The sequence below is a fragment of the Anser brachyrhynchus genome, assembly GCF_964034855.1.
Source record: "Anser brachyrhynchus genome assembly, chromosome: 3".
Classification (NCBI taxonomy): domain Eukaryota; kingdom Metazoa; phylum Chordata; class Aves; order Anseriformes; family Anatidae; genus Anser; species Anser brachyrhynchus.
This window is the reverse complement of record NC_137696.1, coordinates 88,119,964-88,138,630: the sequence shown is the minus strand read 5'-3', so window position 1 is coordinate 88,138,630 and position 18,667 is coordinate 88,119,964. Positions and strand designations below refer to the sequence as shown.

At 40.6% G+C, this 18,667-nt stretch overlaps 1 protein-coding gene across 1 annotated transcript in view; it reads right to left on the bottom strand.

Moving 5' to 3' along the window:
• LOC308193089 (uncharacterized protein) overlaps positions 1-17,259 on the bottom strand; it is a 75,427-nt gene extending 58,168 nt beyond the window's left edge. Inside the window, exons 1-3 of the mRNA XM_080587324.1 lie at positions 16,689-17,259; positions 13,637-13,772; positions 227-321 (exon numbers count right to left, since the gene is read on the bottom strand). Of these exons, the coding sequence (XP_080443450.1) occupies positions 227-321; positions 13,637-13,772; positions 16,689-16,783 (326 nt within the window). The 5' untranslated portion in view covers positions 16,784-17,259. The remainder of the gene's footprint in view (positions 1-226; positions 322-13,636; positions 13,773-16,688) is intronic.
• Positions 17,260-18,667: the final 1,408 nt, after the last annotated feature.

The window sequence follows — 18,667 nt, the reverse complement described above, 5'->3', positions numbered from 1 at the left end:
CTTCCTGCTTTGCTACCAGATGTACTCTTGGAGCTCACAGGTAGCCAAGATTCGTTTATAGCAGTTTTACAGCAGCCTAAAGATCTATAAAGTCATTTCTGCCTTGCTAATCTGGCACTGCCTGCTATAGCGGTTCTGGGCATTTAAGCACAGGAAGGTCTTATTTAACTGTAGTCTTAGGCTAACTGTAGGCTTTAGACCTGGATTGAAAAGGCATTAAAGTCACCTGGAATCCATCCCTGGCCCTTGCTGGGAGCTGCTCAGGCCCTCGGCGGTTGCACACTCCATGGAAACACCTCTCTCCTGGCAGGCAAAAATCACCTGGAATAGTTATTACAACATATATTATAGGAAGGACTGCACTGGCAGAGATGTTCATGAGATAAACTATTTCTTTTTCACTGATTTATTTTTACACTCTCACAGATACCTCTTCTGATTCCATTTAGTGTGATGATGAAACCCCCCCAAATATATGATATATAGACTACTCTTTTTAGGAGATTTAGGATGGAAAATGCTTTACTGCCTTGTTTTTCTCTGCTTAGATTAAGACACGTGTTTTGACTTTCACTGCAATCTTGATGTATAAAACCTAAGACAAATCAGCCAACCAACCACACAGTCTAACATTCGGGACACAATGAGGATTGGAAGAACCTGTAGTAGGGGCAACATCTGCCCTGAGTGTGTATCTCCTGTGAGTACAACTGCCCCTAAAAGAAAAGCATTGCAGAGCAACAGCAGAAGAACTTCATGCAGGTGACTCTTCCATTAAGTGCTTCTAAATACTTTACAGGTGCCTTCTGTACCCCCTTCTTTCCCCAGTTTTAGTGTTAGTTCATAAGACATAAGTAACTTTGCCATCTTTATCAGATTTAATCACATTTCATGTCAAAAGTTAGCTCCTACAAAACTGCAGTATGTGACCTCTGAAGAACAAGAAGGCTTCTCATGATCCACATTACTGACTACCTACCTGCTTGTGACCATGCTGATCATACAGCCCTGTTTCTCTGCCATGAACCTCTCTACAATTAAAACCAGTATACAAGTCAGAAAACAGCAAAGAATAAAAGACTGAAAACCATGATTTTGTTGCTTGATCAAGGACTTTGCTTCCTGTCCAAGGGAGCTGGCACTACCCAGCTGGGCTACTGAAGCCAGTTATTCTTATTCTTTGCTGTTATTTGGCCCTCCTGATACTGCACCTGGAGTACTGGGCCTAGTTTGGTCCCACCAGTACTGGGGCTCCTCAGTACAGCAAAGACATGGATGCATTGGTTTAAGTCTGGCCAGCAAGGTGGGCAGGAGGCTGATGCACAAGGATGTACAAGAGACTGCCTGAACAGGGTATGTTCAGCCTAAAGAAGAGCATGCTGGGGGTGCCCTTACTGCTGTCTGTAACTACATTATGGGAGGAGTTACAGAAGACAGAGCCTCTTCTCAGAGATGCACAGGCATGAAACAAGACACAAGAGATGCAAGCTGAAATTCAGTTGAATCAGCAATTACAGTCACATAAAAAGAAAAAACTTTCTACTAGGAGGACGATGAAACACTGGAACAAGTTTCCCAGGAGATTCTCAAGACCAGGCTGGACAGGTCCCCAAGCAACCTGGTCCATCCGGCCTGTCTTTGAGCTGTCTTTGAGCTGCTAGAATAACTCCAGAGTTCATTTCCAACCTGTGATCCTGTTTTAGGAAAAGACAGATTTGACCTACACTAGCATATATACTATACTTACACTGTATTTGACCAAATACTAACATTTGACCCCTGGGAGGCTCATTTCTTTCCATTGAATACATATGGATATGAAGCTGACTGGCTTAGACATTGACAACCCACTTTTTAAATGCTTAATTTACAGAAGAGAAATTTTACCCTTAGAACAGAAAACTTCAGTAAAATAGAGGCAGAGAACAGAACTGTACACTAAATACTAGTAGAGCATTAGTTTTTAGTGAGGTACATACTGCTAGATATGCTATCCTTGAAAAAATTCCTAGTTTATTAGAAGTAGATGCTTTAACTCTTAGTTTCTTTGTCATCTCCATGTATTTCACTAGAGCTAAAACAATTCAGTAGTGGCATGGGCTTACCAACACAAAAAGACATTTGAAAAATATAATATATAATTATATACTCATATACATTATATACTCATATACATAAGTATACACAATTCATAATACACAGAAATACACATTCTTAGCTGTGGACTTAAAGCAATTTGAGTGGTACAAAATAATCCTCTATACAGTTTTTCTAAGTGTCATCTTAAATAACAGCAATTCCATCACTCAGGTGACTGGATCCCATGTTACATAAGAAATTATCATATTAGATACTGGTCATTTTAAATGACAAATTCTTGATTCTGAAGTGGGTTTTTTTTTCCTCCCTTTTCTCCACAGAGTCTGATTTTACTGATTCTGAGGTCCCTTGGGTCACTACTTGTTTCCCCAAAGAACCCCACAGGGAGGCTGATTGACTGGAAGGGGGTTGTGGAAAAAATCATTCTGAGCAGACTATTAAGGTTTATAATTTTAGTTTAGTTAGTAAAAAGAATACTCTTTTCTTCTAATTAAATTATATATTCAGGTTCAATTTGAGGAAGGAAAAAGAACTGTTTTCTACCAACACTAGTGTTTAGACTTTAAGATCAGTATTGACTTCTAGGCAACACTGGGGAGGATGTTAGTGCACACTCTTGACATATTTGATGGTCTTGCTCCTACTTGATTGATGCATACCCAAAGAACTACTCTTACCTGTGGTACCCTTGTCTGAGGTATCAGGCATTTCTTATATGTTTTCCTAGTTTTTAACCTGGGGAAACATTTTCTTGTTGTTACCAGGCTCATCCTGGTAACAGAGGATATTACAACTAGTACATTTATGAGCAGCAAATGGCAGAAAGTATGGCACGCAATTTCTTCAGTAACAAAAACTCATGATTTCTTCAGTAACAACAGCTCAAAATTGAGAAATTGAGTATTTACTTTTAAAAGTGTGTTTACTTGTTCATCAAATGAGTCCTTTTTTGGACAAACATGGCCCATGTGGATGTCTGTACTACATTTTCAGTAAATGCTAATACTACGAGGGGAACTGAAATACTTTTGAGTTGTTCAAGATATGTGCTATACTTTGCTTTGAAAATCCAGTCTGGATGATCTCCCAGACCACTAAACACTTTCTAGACTTGGGTAGCATTTGCTCCATGATCTCTTCCTGTATTTCCTGACATTAGCTAGAATATGGGATCAAAGCATCAATAAAACCACTAGTCAATTACAATGTATTTATAGCCAAAAAAAAAAGGGGGGGGGGGGGGGGGGGGAGGAGGTGATTCTAAATATCCCCTGAAATTAAATAATTTCTTACAGTATTTCCAGGCTTGTGCAGGTTTTGCCTCTTGCACTGCTATTTTTAACTGAAAGGACATTTCTGAATTGATAGTATTTTACATGTGAAGTTTAGTTAGTTCAGAGGAAACTGTGGGTATACATGCAAGGAGTTGAGGCATATTTTGTACCACAATTCTGTCTTTTTTCAAACAAACTCAGAGATTGTAGACCTTCAGCTGGTGCAAATCAGCACAGCACTACTGCAATCATCTTTGCCAGCAGCTGGGACTCTGGCATGGATAAAGCCTTTCTTGTTGAATTAATAGTACTTCTTGTCATCATCTCCCTCCCAGACAGTCATTCTCAAGAGCACTGATGGTGGCTGTTCAGATATTTTGTGACTGGAGAACTAGATTAATAATGACAGGCCACACAGTCACCATATTTCTTTCATCATTTATGTCTTCTTTTTGTTGCAAGGAACAGGTGCACCCAAGTCCCAGTCCCATATTTCATCACTGTTGTTGTTTAAAGTAGCAAAAAAGACAACTCTTAATACTCCTGAGAAGCCTGAAAATCAAAACTATGCAGGTTGGAAAACAGGAAAAGCCTTCTAGCAGGACTGTTTGTAAATACTGTAATAGACTTCCTGTAGAAACTGCAGAACTTCCCTTGTGGACATTCTTAATAACAAGAAAGAATCCCATCAGGAGCAACCTAGCTACAATAGATCCTTCCTCTGGACAAGATAATGCACTAGGTGATGCCTTAAGATCCTTCCCAGCTTATTTTTCTGATCCAGTAATATTACTAATTATCCTCCAGTGTATGCAAATACTACATCTCCTTCCTGAGTAACATCACAACTTTTGTTCCTTATACATCTCTTCTTGACATTGCAATATCACATCCACCCCTTATGTGTTGTTATTTGTTATGCAAATCTCTGATCACTAATCGACAGCACCTTTCCTAAAATTTCTAAATACTACAAATTTATTAAATCAAGCTTTCAGGCAGTCCAAGATGCTGTTCCAGAATTAACCAGCATGACAGAAGTGTAAGAAAGCACCAAATTATCAGATGTGAGACAGCAACCCAAAGCAGAATTCATAGCTAGTTGTGCATGTGGTCACAGACTCTGTACCAGAGAGTAAACCACTCTGCCTCCCTCTGAGGAGATTATACGCAGGAATCTCTGCACAGCTCTGGGCACTCCAATATCAGAAAGAGAGGAACGGAATGATGGCTATGTGAAAAGAAAGCAGTAAAAATGACTGAACAGCTGGAGGAGCTGATTTATGAGGAGAGATTAAAGGAACGATGTTTGATTGTCTGTACAATGTCCAACAGCCATATGTTAACCACTTCAAATATAAGAAGAGTGTAAACACCAATGAAAGGAATAAATAACCAGTGTGGAACAAAAAGGTGTAACTTAAAATTCCAAATGAAGTATAAAATGAGAATACTAGGAGAAATGACTAACAACAAGATTTCTTAACTGGAGAGAGGTATCTGAAGGAAAGCAGCAGCAACTTTATTTTTCCTAGTATCCTTGTGAGCAAACTGGACAAATCACTGAAATAATTAAAAAATATATTATAAAAAGAGAGAGAAAGAGAGGAAGAGAGGAAGAGAGGAAGGAAGGGAGGGAGGAAGAAAGAGAAGGAGGGAGGGAGGGAGGTAGAGAGAGAGAGAGAGAGGAGAGAGAGAAAGAAGGAAGGAAGGAAGGAAGGAAGGAAGGAAGGAAGGAAGGAAGGAAGGAAGGAAGGAAGGAAGGAAGGAAGGAAAGAAAGAAAGAAAGAAAGAAAGAAAGAAAGAAAGAAAGAAAGAAAGAAAGAAAGAAAGAAAGAAAGAAAGAAAGAAAGAAAGAAAAAAAGAAAGAAAGAAAGAAAGAAAGAAAGAAAAACGAAAGAAAAACAAAGAAAAAGAAAGAAAGATATAGGGACCTATCTAGGGCTGGCTGGCAAGAAAGCTTGCCAGCTATTATTTTTGATAATTTTTTCCTTTATGATATTTATAAATCAAAATGCAAAATACAAGTGATGTCTTATTCAATTGAATAAGTTACTTTATGTCACTTAGCCTGACTTGTCTAAAACAGTAAAGCAAACCATGCACTATTTTTATGTGTACCTTCCTCATAAACACTTCCTGAAGGTGTTTTCTGTCAGGTACTTCTAACATGAATAAAACCGCATTGCACTGCATATTAAAAACAAACAAACATTGTTTAAGAGGCATGCAAACTTGGAATTACTGTCAGAAAACCACTGTATTCTACTACATCATCCTCATGTCTCTACCTAATGAATGTATAAATCACTGTGGTTGTAATCCAGAGGGATTATATTCGCATACATCCCAGTCAGGGATTCCCATTTTCCTCTGCAGTTTCAATAAATGTTATTTTGTACTTCTCCTTTGCTGCTCAGCCTTCCCTTTATAACAAGAAAAATTTGTTCCCTGTTAAAAAGCTGGAATTCCCATTTATTTCAAAAGAGGAACTTGATATTCCCACTACTCTTACACAAATCCATATTGTTATTTACTAATTCCCTCTTAGTCTTACTTCTGTGTTTTAGAGATGGATTAGAAGGTGCAAAAGATAAAAATGTACTCAAGACAGACTCCAGGGAATGATCCCCACCAAAAACATGTTCTACATATATATCTCTTTTGGAAATACTTGGAATCAAGCTCAGCCATGTAAAGGAGGTATGGTTGTTGACCTTAATGCTAGTCAGTTAGCTGCTCAGCAGTGTAAGAAAGGACCTTATATCAAAGCCGGCTCATTTGAGAAGAAAAGCCCAGGAATAAACCAGTGTCTCTGCTGTGTGGACAGTGGGAAAGTCAGGGCCCGCAGTCGAAAGATGGTACCAGCCATATGAACTTTGCTAGTGTGCCAATGTGGCCTGGAGCACAGGCTCATAACTTCATCTAAGGAGCACAGATACCAAAAGGTAAAATGCTTCTAGGATAAAAGGGAAAATCCTTTTTTCCCAAAAACATTTTTGACATACATGGAGAATAATTACTGCCTCGATCCAGTTATCAAGGTAAGAGCATTTTCTGTTCAAAGCATTTCTAAAAATGAGCCCTGTTTTCCAAATTGAAAGATTTGGGGTTTACACCATTTTCCTCTCTTTTTTAGCTTTTTTCTTACTTTCCTGTTTTTTTCTTTTTTTGTTTGTTTGTTTTTTTCTTCTCAGTGTTATCCATGAAGGAAGGAACCTAGAAAGTAAAAGAATGGAAGGTAGAAAGGAAGAAAAGATAAAAGAAAGGAAAGGGAATAACTGAGGATGAAAAAAAAAAATCCACAATAAAAAGTGGATTGACGAAAATATGTTTCAAAATCTCAGAAAAACCAAACAATTGTCCAAGCAACAACTTGGACAGCTCTCATTGGGATCCAGTGAGGTTCCTTCAGTTGACTGTGAATGGATATACCCCATCCTCTGGTGAAACTGCTCACAGCAATACACCAAAACTTCTGCAGAGCCACCAGTCAGCAAAGGAGTGATCAGGTGGAAATCTAGGACTGAATTAGCATCCTTCCTGCCCAGCTGGCATCAGCAACATGACTTGCGGGCGCTGCCTGTGTGCAGAGTTTAAGCCCACAGCCTTAAAAGTAGTTAGTGCACTTCGTGTGAGTCAGTGCAAATGAGGCATCTACATAATGGTTAGTCACCTAAATACCTTTGCAGATCGAGGTGTTATTTCAGTGAAGGGCACTACAGGGCGTTTTTTGTCATGGGAATTGGGATTCACCACAATACAAGAGACAGAAATTCCCACAGAATTCCCCAGCCAAACAGTTTTATTTGGAAATGACCACGTCTGCAGCAGGAGTTACTTTTCTGAGCAAATGTGTGAATTTACTCTTGGTTCACACGGAAACATTTACAAGAGCCCTGAAATATGGAAAGATTTTTGCCATATCATGTGTTTTCATATGAGGAATTTTGTCCACAAATGCAGTCTTCCAAAAAAAAAAAAAAAAAGTGTGATTCAAGGAAAATGGCATCCAGGGCAGAACACAAAGTGAGCTGACAGCACTGTGAACCCAAAACAGCCCCCAAGAAGATCTGTCTGCCAGCAGGGCCAGCGGTGGCGTCAGCCAAAGAAGTCAGCCACAAATCCAGACACGGCTGCTGGAAAAACACATTCCAGGTCCTACACACCGCTGCCAAGTCCACCCCATGATTATAGCCACGGACTTTGGAGAACCCAGAGGAAGAAGGTGAAAAGGAATAGGATCAACATTGCCTACATCAGGAAGAGACAGAGCCAAAGCAACAATAAAATTACCAGTCAGTCCCATTTTGCCTTGTTCCTGCACTATTTTAATGTGGATTCTAGCTATAGACTTTCAAAGCTTAAAGGAGATTTTGTCATTTTTGGCACCAAACCCAGCTTTCTTAGCAAACATGATAATGGCCCTACATTGCATGGCCTTTTGCCCCAAAGGATTCCAAAGCATTTTGCAAACTTAAACTGATACATAGCCAATGTACACAGGGACCGCTCCATCCACTGCTGAAATGTGCTCAGCCTCTAGGACAACCTGTCGTAAATGCTTACCAAAGCAGAGAAGCTCTCTACAGTATTATAGACTAGGATGTGATGAATGCTTTATGCTACTGAATCTGAACAAGAAGGTGCAATATAATTATGCCAGCAGACATTGAGCCACACAGAGCACTTTAACTCCTATTCCTTCAATTCTACACCTACACTTCAACTCCTACACAGTGCCTTTTAGTGGTACAGTTTGATTACAACCTTTGTCTTCCAAAGCCTCCTTCAGTAATGTCCTCAGCTGCGTGGCTGAATTCTCCTTCCTTCCCGACTGGTGCATCTACTGAACCCACACCAACAGTCACCCCTTCACATAGGTGTTCCACCACAATTTCCCAGGCAGATTTCACTTCTTCTGGGACACCAATATACCAAGGCCAAGTGAAGTCTTGCAGATCTCTTCCCTTTCAGTTATTTGCTGCACATGGACAATTTGCTATATACAACACTTTCTTTCATTTGTTTTCTGAAGTGGATAACCACTGCTGGTTTTCTCTATTTCCTCCACAAATAATGTTTCCTTAGCAGCACAAAGTTTTCAGGCTCAGTATCTACCTGTCCACACTAAGAGAAATACTCCTCACCACAATTCACTTCCCAATTCTACATTAAAATTATCATTTTGACTCTAAAATCTTTATTAGGCCATTTAACTCTCATGGCCCTTCCATGGTCAGGGGAACACCAGATGACTTTATCCCTAAAAAAACACTTTATATAGCAAAATATTTCTGCAAGTACATATGGAAATTGTAGGGTTTTAAAATGCAACAATCCATCTAATAAAAATTTTCAGATACAAAGCCATCATCAGCTCATGCAATACTGGCTGTGACTGCCACTTTAAAAGCATCAGCAGTATCCCAGATATTCTTAACATTATAGCTCTAAATAGCACTATCAGCACCGGCAGAAGAAATGATATTTCCATGCTCTTAAGTGCCAGCACTGACAACTTTTGAGCAATGAAGTGGTTGCAAAGACTCAATGTACCAATAAATAAGACCAAGCACACTTCTAGATTTCACCTCCAAGACAGTGTTATGGCCACACATTTCTTTTCAAGGGATGTTAGGACAAAAACTGCTTTCTCGTTCCAGTTGCTTTCAATACATAAGTGGTTGTTTTTCCTAACGATCATAGAATCACAGAATGGTTTGGGTTGGAAGGGACCTTAAAGATCATGCAGTTGCAATCCCCCTGCCATAGGCAGAGATGCCACCCACTAGATCAGGTTGCCCAAAGCCCCATCCAGCCTGGCCTTGAACACTTCCAGGGATGGGGCATCCACAGCTTCTCTGGGCAACCTGTGCCAGGGCCTCACCACTCATCTCACCCATTATCTCCCTAATTATCTTCTCCAGTAGCAGGGATGACTCTTCAGCTGTCACTCACCCCACACACAATTCTGGCCTCTTCAGAGCCCCCCCCAAGTTTGTCTCAGAATAATCACTGTGACAATGGCACTTTGGATCTTCTGGATTTTTTGGTAACTTGGATCTTTTGGATTTTAAGCTTTTGAAAATAGACAGTATATTTCAAATGTAAAATGCTTCTGGTCATGTGTGAGCAACAAATATTCACTGCCAGTCTGACTCTGAAACCTTCCTCATAATTAATACTAGACATCCAGTCCCATCCATTTCAGCAGGACCGAACGTGTTGCAGGGCACTGCACAGCACACCTATGGACAGCAGATCCATAGTTTCTTTGTTTAGTCAATGCACCATCTCTTCACAAGAACAGGTAGCAAATCTGTCATGCTGTAGTGTTAAAAAATATGACAAAACTAACTATATTTGTTTTAGGAAATGTCTTTAAACCAGGTATATGCTAACCTTGAGAAACTGCTTTCAAAAGCTCACACACCTTAGCAGACTGTAAATAAAACTATTTCCTACACCTTTTAACTATGCCATTACACATCTAGTGAAAGCAACCATGTCATAGCGGTAAGCCTGTCAGTCTCAAGTTGGACTGAAGTTCAATGCTCTTACTTTCCTTACGAAGCATCCCACGTTCGGAAGGCTAGGAGGATGCACTTCAACTGATCATAGAATCATAGACTCATAGAATATCCCAAGTTGGAAGGGACCCACAAGGATCATCGAGTCCAACTCCTGGCACCACACAGGGTTACCCAAAAAATCAGACCATACAACTAAGAGCACAGGCCAGACACTTCTTAAACTCTGACAGGCTTGGTACCATGACTACGTCCCTGAGAATCCTGTTCCAGTGCGCGACAACCCTCTCAGTGAAAAACCTCTTCCTGATATCCAGCCTGAACTTCCCTTGTTGCAGCTTGACACCATTCCCTCGGGTCCTATCGCCGGTCACTAAAGAGAATAGATCAGCACCTGCCCCTCCACTCCCCGTCATGAGGAAGCTGTAGGCTGTGATGAGGCCTTCCCTGAGCCTCCTCTTTTCCAGGCTGAACAGGCCAAGTGACCTCAGCCATTCCTCGTACGTCTTCCCCTCTAGGCCCTTCACCATCTTAGTGGCCCTCCTCTGGACACTCTCAAATAGTTTCACAACTGATGACATAGCCTGACCTGCTCTAAATCGCACCCAGGCACTCCTGTGCTGGGTCCAGGAGGTTGTGCTTGGCTGAGGTGCCTGCACTGGGCTCTGCTGAGGCCGGCAGTGCCAGACAGCACACAGCCCTAGTGCCAGGGCTCTCTTCTCGTTTGAAGATGTCCAGAGATGGAGACACTAACGCTCCCCACAGCAGCTATTTTCCAAAGGCTAATCTTTCCCCTGTTAAAGACTTGTGTCTTATTTCCAACATGACTTTGTCTGGTTTCAGTTTCAGGCCATTGGTTTTCATTATTCCTTGGACAAATAAACCTGTTCGTAATCATACTCATAGATATCCAGCCCTGACATTCCTATCCTGTGTTCTCTGAGCTCCCAGAGATCCGAATGGGGGAAACAGAGATCTGAAGAGGGGAAAGCCCAGCTAGGGAATAAGACTTCAATACAAACAATTTTGTTTTATATATATATATATATATTTTTAAGTCAACAGCTTCCACAAAACATGCAGTGTTTTGAGGGTACAGTTTTTCCATGAACTTCTCACCATCGGCCCCTTGCTGGAGAGCCCCCTCCGCAAAAGTCCCTGCTGCACAGCAGCTTGAAAACACTTTTTCAGCTTTTTCTTTCTGGGGGATCCCAGTTTATTCCTGGTTTTCCATATTTCATAGAGAAGCATACGATGCCAGTCTCATCCAGCACTTCTTTGTTGGACTGCTACTCTCAGCTGAGGTGGCTGCAGAAAATCACACCAGCAGTTTAATGAGGAATTCAGAGAAGTTAAAAGACCTTTCCATTTGTGTCTAAATCTCACACAAACAGCAGGCTGCAGCTGTAGTCTTTGCTGCCTATGGATAAATGTATTATTTTAGAACATGGCCAAGACCTCCTTGTAGGAGGTCCTGCAGGAGTGGAGCCAACAAGTGATTATGAAAGGCAGCCTAAAGAACATTTGACACTGTTTTCTGCCTACACTTAACAAGCACCTCGTAGTTTGGGCTGCAGTTTGCACGGTTTTGGCTTTTAGAAAATATGAAACACCTTAGTAGATGGATTTTACGTCTAGGAGATTCCATCTGAGGCACCGAACCCACCCAATTTTATTACTTATGCTTTCAAAAGTTTTGGAAAAGCTTCAAAGACGCATCTGAAGAATTCATGAACTTATCCTAAAAAAATACCTGGAACTCTGGCATCCATGCGCTTTTTTAAACAACAACACAGACAAAGATCTAGTCTTCAAATAAATCTTACCAGGCATATTTTTGTAAGCGAAAACCAATGAATTTTATTCATTATCTTGTATTTCATTTCCTTTGAATAAACAAGCCCATATTTGCTACCTCTTGAGATACCGCTCAGTATGTCACACATGCCCTAGCCTGCCTGGTGATTCCATCACTGGGCTGGACAAACCACCTGGAGACTGAGGTTGTTTGAGCCAAATCCAAGCAAAGAGCAGAAGCTGCTGACAGGGCAGAGCTACAAAGGTGAAGAGAGGGACATTTTCCCTTTCTGAAGAGAAGATGGGACCACCCTTAGGAACACTGGTTCACCAGTGCTCTCTATGCTGTGCACAGGACTGTCAGGCAGGTGAAGATTAGATTGGTAACAGGGACCATACTGGGAAGCCCACAGAAAATACTACAGAGAAGTGTTTTATACCCTGTCCATTAGGGCTTCTAGTTTAGGGTAAAATAGCATAAACGGCACTAAAAGAACAGATTAGAGCCCAGCTCTGGTGCTTACCATTTTGGCCCACAGGGACTACAGGTGCCAGTGGATCAGAGGAACAGAAGGAAACTAAAAGCCTTTTCTAACATCCTGCCTTGGCACCTCAGGAAAAAGGGCATTCACCTGCAGGAGGAGATCGAGAGAAGTGTGGGGGCAAGGGATGAAAGAGAGGGAGCAGCCAGACAAAGACAGCAGAAAGTAGAAGAAGGGGGAAAATAAGCATAAACGACAGATTGTAGCAAGTTTGCACATGAGCTTGAAGTCCAAAGTGAGAAAAGACATTAGAAACCCCTTTTGAGACCACAAAGAAAGGGCGAGCCTTGACAAGCAGTGAGCGTAAGGCTGGGTTCATGCAGGCCTTCGGCATTTAATTGGGTATGGAAGAGCTTAACTATCCAAGGTATTGCTCTGAGGCTAAAAAAGCGGATGGTGGACAGTATCTGCCATGGAGTCCTGTAGGACTGCTAGCCCCCCTCAAGGAGAGTGGATCCTACGCTTTGCTAAACTAAAAATGCAGCTTTTTGACAAAGTCACTAGGATACTCTACCTGGAAAATTAATTATTGTAAAGCTACATGAAAGAACCAGGTAGTAATCCCCACAATCATACTGTGAACCCCTCATTTTTCAGGCCCTGGCTTAGTCTTTGTGCGCTCAGTGCTGGCAAAGCTGCTCCAAAGTTACTCAGGTTACTCCATGAATGGGTTTGTGTAGATTGTTTTAAATCATCATTCTAGAATTCAGATACAAGATTCAGCAATTTCCAATTTGAGCTACTTCTAGTATCTTCTGCCCCAAAGGATCCCAGTCTTCTTTACAAGCTGTTTTTCACTATCTGGTCAAATCTCATCTCAGTACTGAGCTCCTCCCAAGGTGAGACTGAAGGAGGCTGCCTTGAACGTATATAACACAACAGTTCCTCCTTATAGGGAGTGTTTTATTAGACTCTTTGTTGGTGTTTGTTGCTGTTGTTGTCTTTATTTGTGTACCCCTTCTGAGGAAGGAGGTTAACCAGAGCCTGCAATGAAAGTCCCTGCACAGAACTACTGCCAAATTCATCCCCTTCTCATGCAACTCTGTGACCTTCAAGGAAGTCCCATGAAGGGTGAATATGGCACCCAAAATATTCCCTGGATTTCCATAAATAATAGCTTCAAAATGAAAACATGTTTATGTGATCAAGTTGTTCAAGCTTTCACCCTTCTGCTTTGGTTTCCTTGGATGTGTTACCAAACATATTACAGTTGAAAATAAACTGAAACAACTGTTAGGCTGTGGTAGTGAAATTAAAAGCAACTGAGCATATCTTCCAAAGTAAGGTCAATAATTTATGGAGCAAGTTAGGTCAAGTATGCTTGACAATTCTCAGCTGGGGTGCTAAGACTGTTACTTATTACAGTGTTCACAACCAGTTGCCAGCTTACCTCGTTCCCACTTCTTTCTTTACTTTTCCACCTGACGTGTCCCAGGATATGTGGTGTTTTCAGGTTTGGAAAGGAGATGAGAATACTTCTTTTGAGATGTTCTTTTTCGTGCATGTACATAATGCCTAAAGCAGAACTGTAATGGAAATTATGATTAAAATAGTTTCTAGAGGAAAAGGTCAACTTAAGTAAGAAAGAAGGATGATCTCATATTTCTGACAGTTCAGATACAAGTGAATCTTAGCATCAATAAGTTATGTCATCTATTAAATTCACATAAGCAGAATGCCTCTGTACATTTTGCACTGTTATGTCAAGATCATACAGAGCAGGGGTAAATATTCCATATGAAACTGTTGTCTATACAGGGCTACTTGCATCTATTCTTATCTTCAAATAAATCAACTGAGAATTAAACACAGCATGATTTTCTGTTCTGTCTTCAGAGACCTAAACTGTGCCACATTAAGCAATGCAGTAAGCATGAATTTATATTTGGACAGAATGACACTGAAAGTTAAACCTTAGTATCTTAGTGAGATACCGTCCATCCTGACCTTGGATATAGCTTCATATTTTACACACCATTACTGTCATAGTAACAGACAGAGCCAACAATAATTTGCTCATACAATTTACAATATATTGTCTTCCAGCCACATTGAGGCTTCCTTAACCATCAACAGATGTGTTGCTTGTATTAGCTATATTTGAACAAAGCCGAATCTATTCAGCCCTAAAGTCCCTATGGCTGCTTGGCTGTGTCTTAAGCTCAGTGCATGGCTAATTTGGCATTCATACCACTGTAAATAGTTACAGCATGGCTGAGGATTTTCAGAAGTTTTAGCCCACAACCTGCTGCCTAAATCTCATGCATTTTTCCTCTTTCCTGGCATCTGAGTTTTAGAAGTCCACACCTGGAGAGGTTAATCAGCACTTAATCTTGTAGCTGCTCTATGATGTTCAGCCCTTTAAATTGTTTGTATGCGAATACTATCCACAGCTTCTTTCACCATAGCCCTACAAAGATTTAAGTTCATTCTTTTTAATGATCAATACTTGTGTTTCATTATTGAGTCACAAAATCTTCTACAAATCTATATATTCATATTAACTTTCCCCAAAATAAACTAATTTAAAGGACATAAAGCACCACAACTGCTTTCCCACATGAAGGAGGGAAGGGCTATGGGTTTTTTTCCAGATATGGAGCCATCCAGACCTGGTGAAAACTCTCAGCTAGGATCAACAAGTAACTTAAATCACTTGATCATGAGCTAAAACTCATTTGGGCAGAAAATCTCTCTGGCTTCAGAGAGATTAGTAGGCTGAGAGCTGCAACTACTATTTTTGACAGTAAAGTAGGCAAAGAATTACCTTCCCAGAAAGTTCCCTGAACAAGTTTTGCTTCGTAGTAAAAGAATATGGGAAAAGGAAACAGCTCAGAATGTTGCAATATATTTTACATTTTTTTGCTGATGTTTTCTCCTTTGTTTTTCAAAATAAGAACTAAAGGGGGGAGAAGACAGCAAATCTGAAATAGCTGGGGTTGATTTATCCACCCCCTATTTTCCTTTGCCTCTTTCCCCTTCTATCAGTAGCTCCTTGCACATCCTACCCAAAATACAGCCTTGTCTTTTTAATACCTTCACCCTGTCGGTTATTTCCCTTCCTACTATCCATAATACTCCTCCCTAACATCTGGCTATTAAACCTGCTGTGGTAGCACAATGAAGAACATCATGTTTGTAAAGCTTTTTGCCCACATTTTCAGCGTGGCTCCATGACCCATAGATTTTGCTTTTAAGCCCAACATAGCCAGCCTGCAAGGAAATAGCATGGCTATAAAGAAGTGCTCTTGTACTCACTAGAAAATGAGAATTTGGGTTAAGAATCTCCCCTTCTTCTTACTGCTTCCCCAGGAGACAGTATTTCTCTGAGGTGATCCCCAGCTGCTTAAGTGGTCCCTTGAGTCTATTGCCAGATAATGCATAACCCCAAACAGCCTGAAGTTTGCTGGAAGTTCCTCCAAGGGTCTGGATGCAGAAACACTGTATCCTAGAAAAAAGCAGCTTTATACATCCTCTTCTGGGTGTCCTTTTTTTGTTCCTCAGACACAGTGGAGTATCCAGACTTTGTATTTCATTTCTTTCTGTTTCTCCCTTTCTGCAGTCCTGAGGTACCTCAAGCATCCTGCCTTTTTGCAAAATACAGGTGAATTTGCTTTAAGAAGTCTAATGGGATGTTTAATCTTTCTGCTGCTTCTGTTTCAAGGATTACAATGCCTGAACTGTCAAGTGTTGGCAATACTTCTCCAGAACCTTTTGTTCTTATAGAATAATACCCATCTTAGTTGTGAGGATTATGAAATGAAGGACCTTACCCCTTTTCCTAAGCTGGTTTTGCTTAGCTCCAATGTGCCTCCAAATTTTCTGAACTTCAGGGTAGTAATTGTCATCAAAATAGATAATTTTATCCTTATACAGCTCTTCATTGTTCTGCCAGGCTGTCTGTAAGAAATATTGCTGAGTTTGATAATTCTGGAAACAGAAAACTATGTATCTTAGCTGGATCTGGGGAATTTCGTGCTCCTACCCTATAAGTTCTTTATATAATACTATTAAAATGCAAGTATTGTGTAAGTGACAGAGGCAACATTCCCACATTTTTGTTATTTTCTGCATTTTTAGGAATGCCATAAATCCTGTCATTGATTCTCCTTTGAGCGTTTTCAAAATCACCACGTTTCAGCCTTTGGAGACTGTTCTGTTTTACCAGGAAAAATGAGATGTATATTCCCTGCAAAAGGTTAATCAATAAAATCTTTGCAATCTCTTCTCATCTGGCTAGCCTCACTTTAATTTCAGTAACAATGTGAGTCAACTCACTAAGACAGGCAGTATAATCTTTCTGAGGCCTTTCTGTTTTCTTTTATTCATTATTGTTAAACCTTTTGAATGTATTATCAAGGTTTCTGATATCCAGTAGTTTCCACAAAGCCCAAGTTCTTCAAGTCATGTTATATGAAGAAAATCTCAATTTTTAAGGGTACCTGTTATTCCTCAAGGATGTGGAAGAAAGCTGAAAATATGTCCGTAATGCACAGTAAAGATTTGAAAAACAGGAAACGAAGAGCTTCAGCTGCATACTCTTTCTAAAAATTCTCCTTTTCCTCTTAATCTTGTGATTTCTGGAGCCTGATTCACAATTTTGGAACACTTCAGATTGGCAGTACTATTTGTTACCAAAAGCACAACGCATTTTCAAACAACAAAGTACAATTTTCTTTTTGGCCAGCTGACCATCTCAGGAGAGTTCTGGACAAGAGTCATCTTGCATTGCACTGCTTGAGCCAATCACCTTCCCCAGCAGCACTTACTTATCAACCTACCTTCTTCCCTTCCCTTCCTTTCTGATGTAAGAGGCTCTTACACAGTATTCCCAGTCCTTTTCCATTTTTTCTTCAGCATCCAAGTGTACAAATGGATAAAGTTAAGCAGGCAACATTTTTAAACATTTATAAACGCATGTTCTGCAATGCCAAGGTCACATTTACACATCTACAAGCATCTCTTCAGCGGCAGCGCTGGATTAAGCCACCCCTCTCTCACTCAACCTCTCCTACATGCCCCATCCTGTAACAGTGCTCTCTGCTTCTACTCATGGAGAAGCACATCAGTCAGCCTGGTGCCCAGACACAATGCGACGATGAATGCCCAAGGTCACTTAGGGGCTGTTTCTGCCAACTTATTTGGCACTGGAGCCAAATTCCTCCCCACAGCCTGAAATGTCACAAAGCTGAATATTGAGGAAATAAGTGATTCACACATGATAAGATTTATGACTATAATAGATTCTTTGTTATTGGAACTTCCACTATAATTTAATTTTTCAGATGTATCTGCTCCAATTGCAGGGAACAGGAATTGATACGGCGCACAGAAATACAGCAAGGAACTACAATTGTTTGTATTTGGAATAGTAGCTTACTAAAAATATCTACACTTTTCCAGTCCTGTCACTGTAATATTTGAGGACCCAAGTTTTTATATTCATAGCATACTTCCTTTTAATTAAGGAGATTCAACATAAAATTAAATTATGGACACTAAAACAATGAAAATCAGTTAATCAAATATAATTCAAATGGAATCTTCCTGCTGACATAGCCTAGAGATTACTGCATAGGCAGAAAACTCCAGTGTGTTGTAGGGCTTCCAAATGGAAATAACTCTAGACAGACCTGAAGGGTGGAAAGCTGGGTTGTGAAACACTGAAAACAGTGCAAGCCAGAAAGCATGAAATTATCTCCGGGATAAGACTGTAAATAACATTTTGAAATACACCCTGAAGAAAATTGGGCATCATTGCAGAGATTTGCAGGCTAGGCTAGGACCATTTATCCCGAAAACTTTTGGTGACTCTATAATTCTGCGTAACATGATGACAGGATCAACTACGCACAGTCTCTTCCACTACGCAGAGCCAGGAGCCATCACGCGAAGCAAGGAAGAGCCACATTCAGCATGAAGGTGGAGGTGGTGGCAGCCACTAAACTTGTGCAGCTCCTTGCCAAGCGGTGTTGCAGATGAGGTCTGCATGCATCATCACAAGGGAAGGTGTGCCACATACTCACTGGAGACAACCACTGAAGATCACAAAATAGAATAGCTCCTGAGCTGACAGGGGAGCTGGGAGAGTACAGAGGTGTTGGGGCTGTACCAACACGGGCTTGTCCTGCTCTTGCTCAGTCCTAGCATCTGCTTTCGGCCACTGTTGGGGCTGGGAGATGGTAAAAGGGACCCTTAATCTGAACTACAACCACCATTCTAAGGCTTTTCTGAAGTGACCGCAGATGTTACAAATTTGTTTCAACCTGCTGGACCCCTGAGCAGTGATCTTGCCAAAGGACTTGCAATGGGAATGAACACCCAACAAGTTTTAGATTCTGCAGTGTCACATGCCTAAATTTACATTAGAAGACTGAAATTATTATTATTCCCATGGAAGATTCTATCACATTTTTAAGAT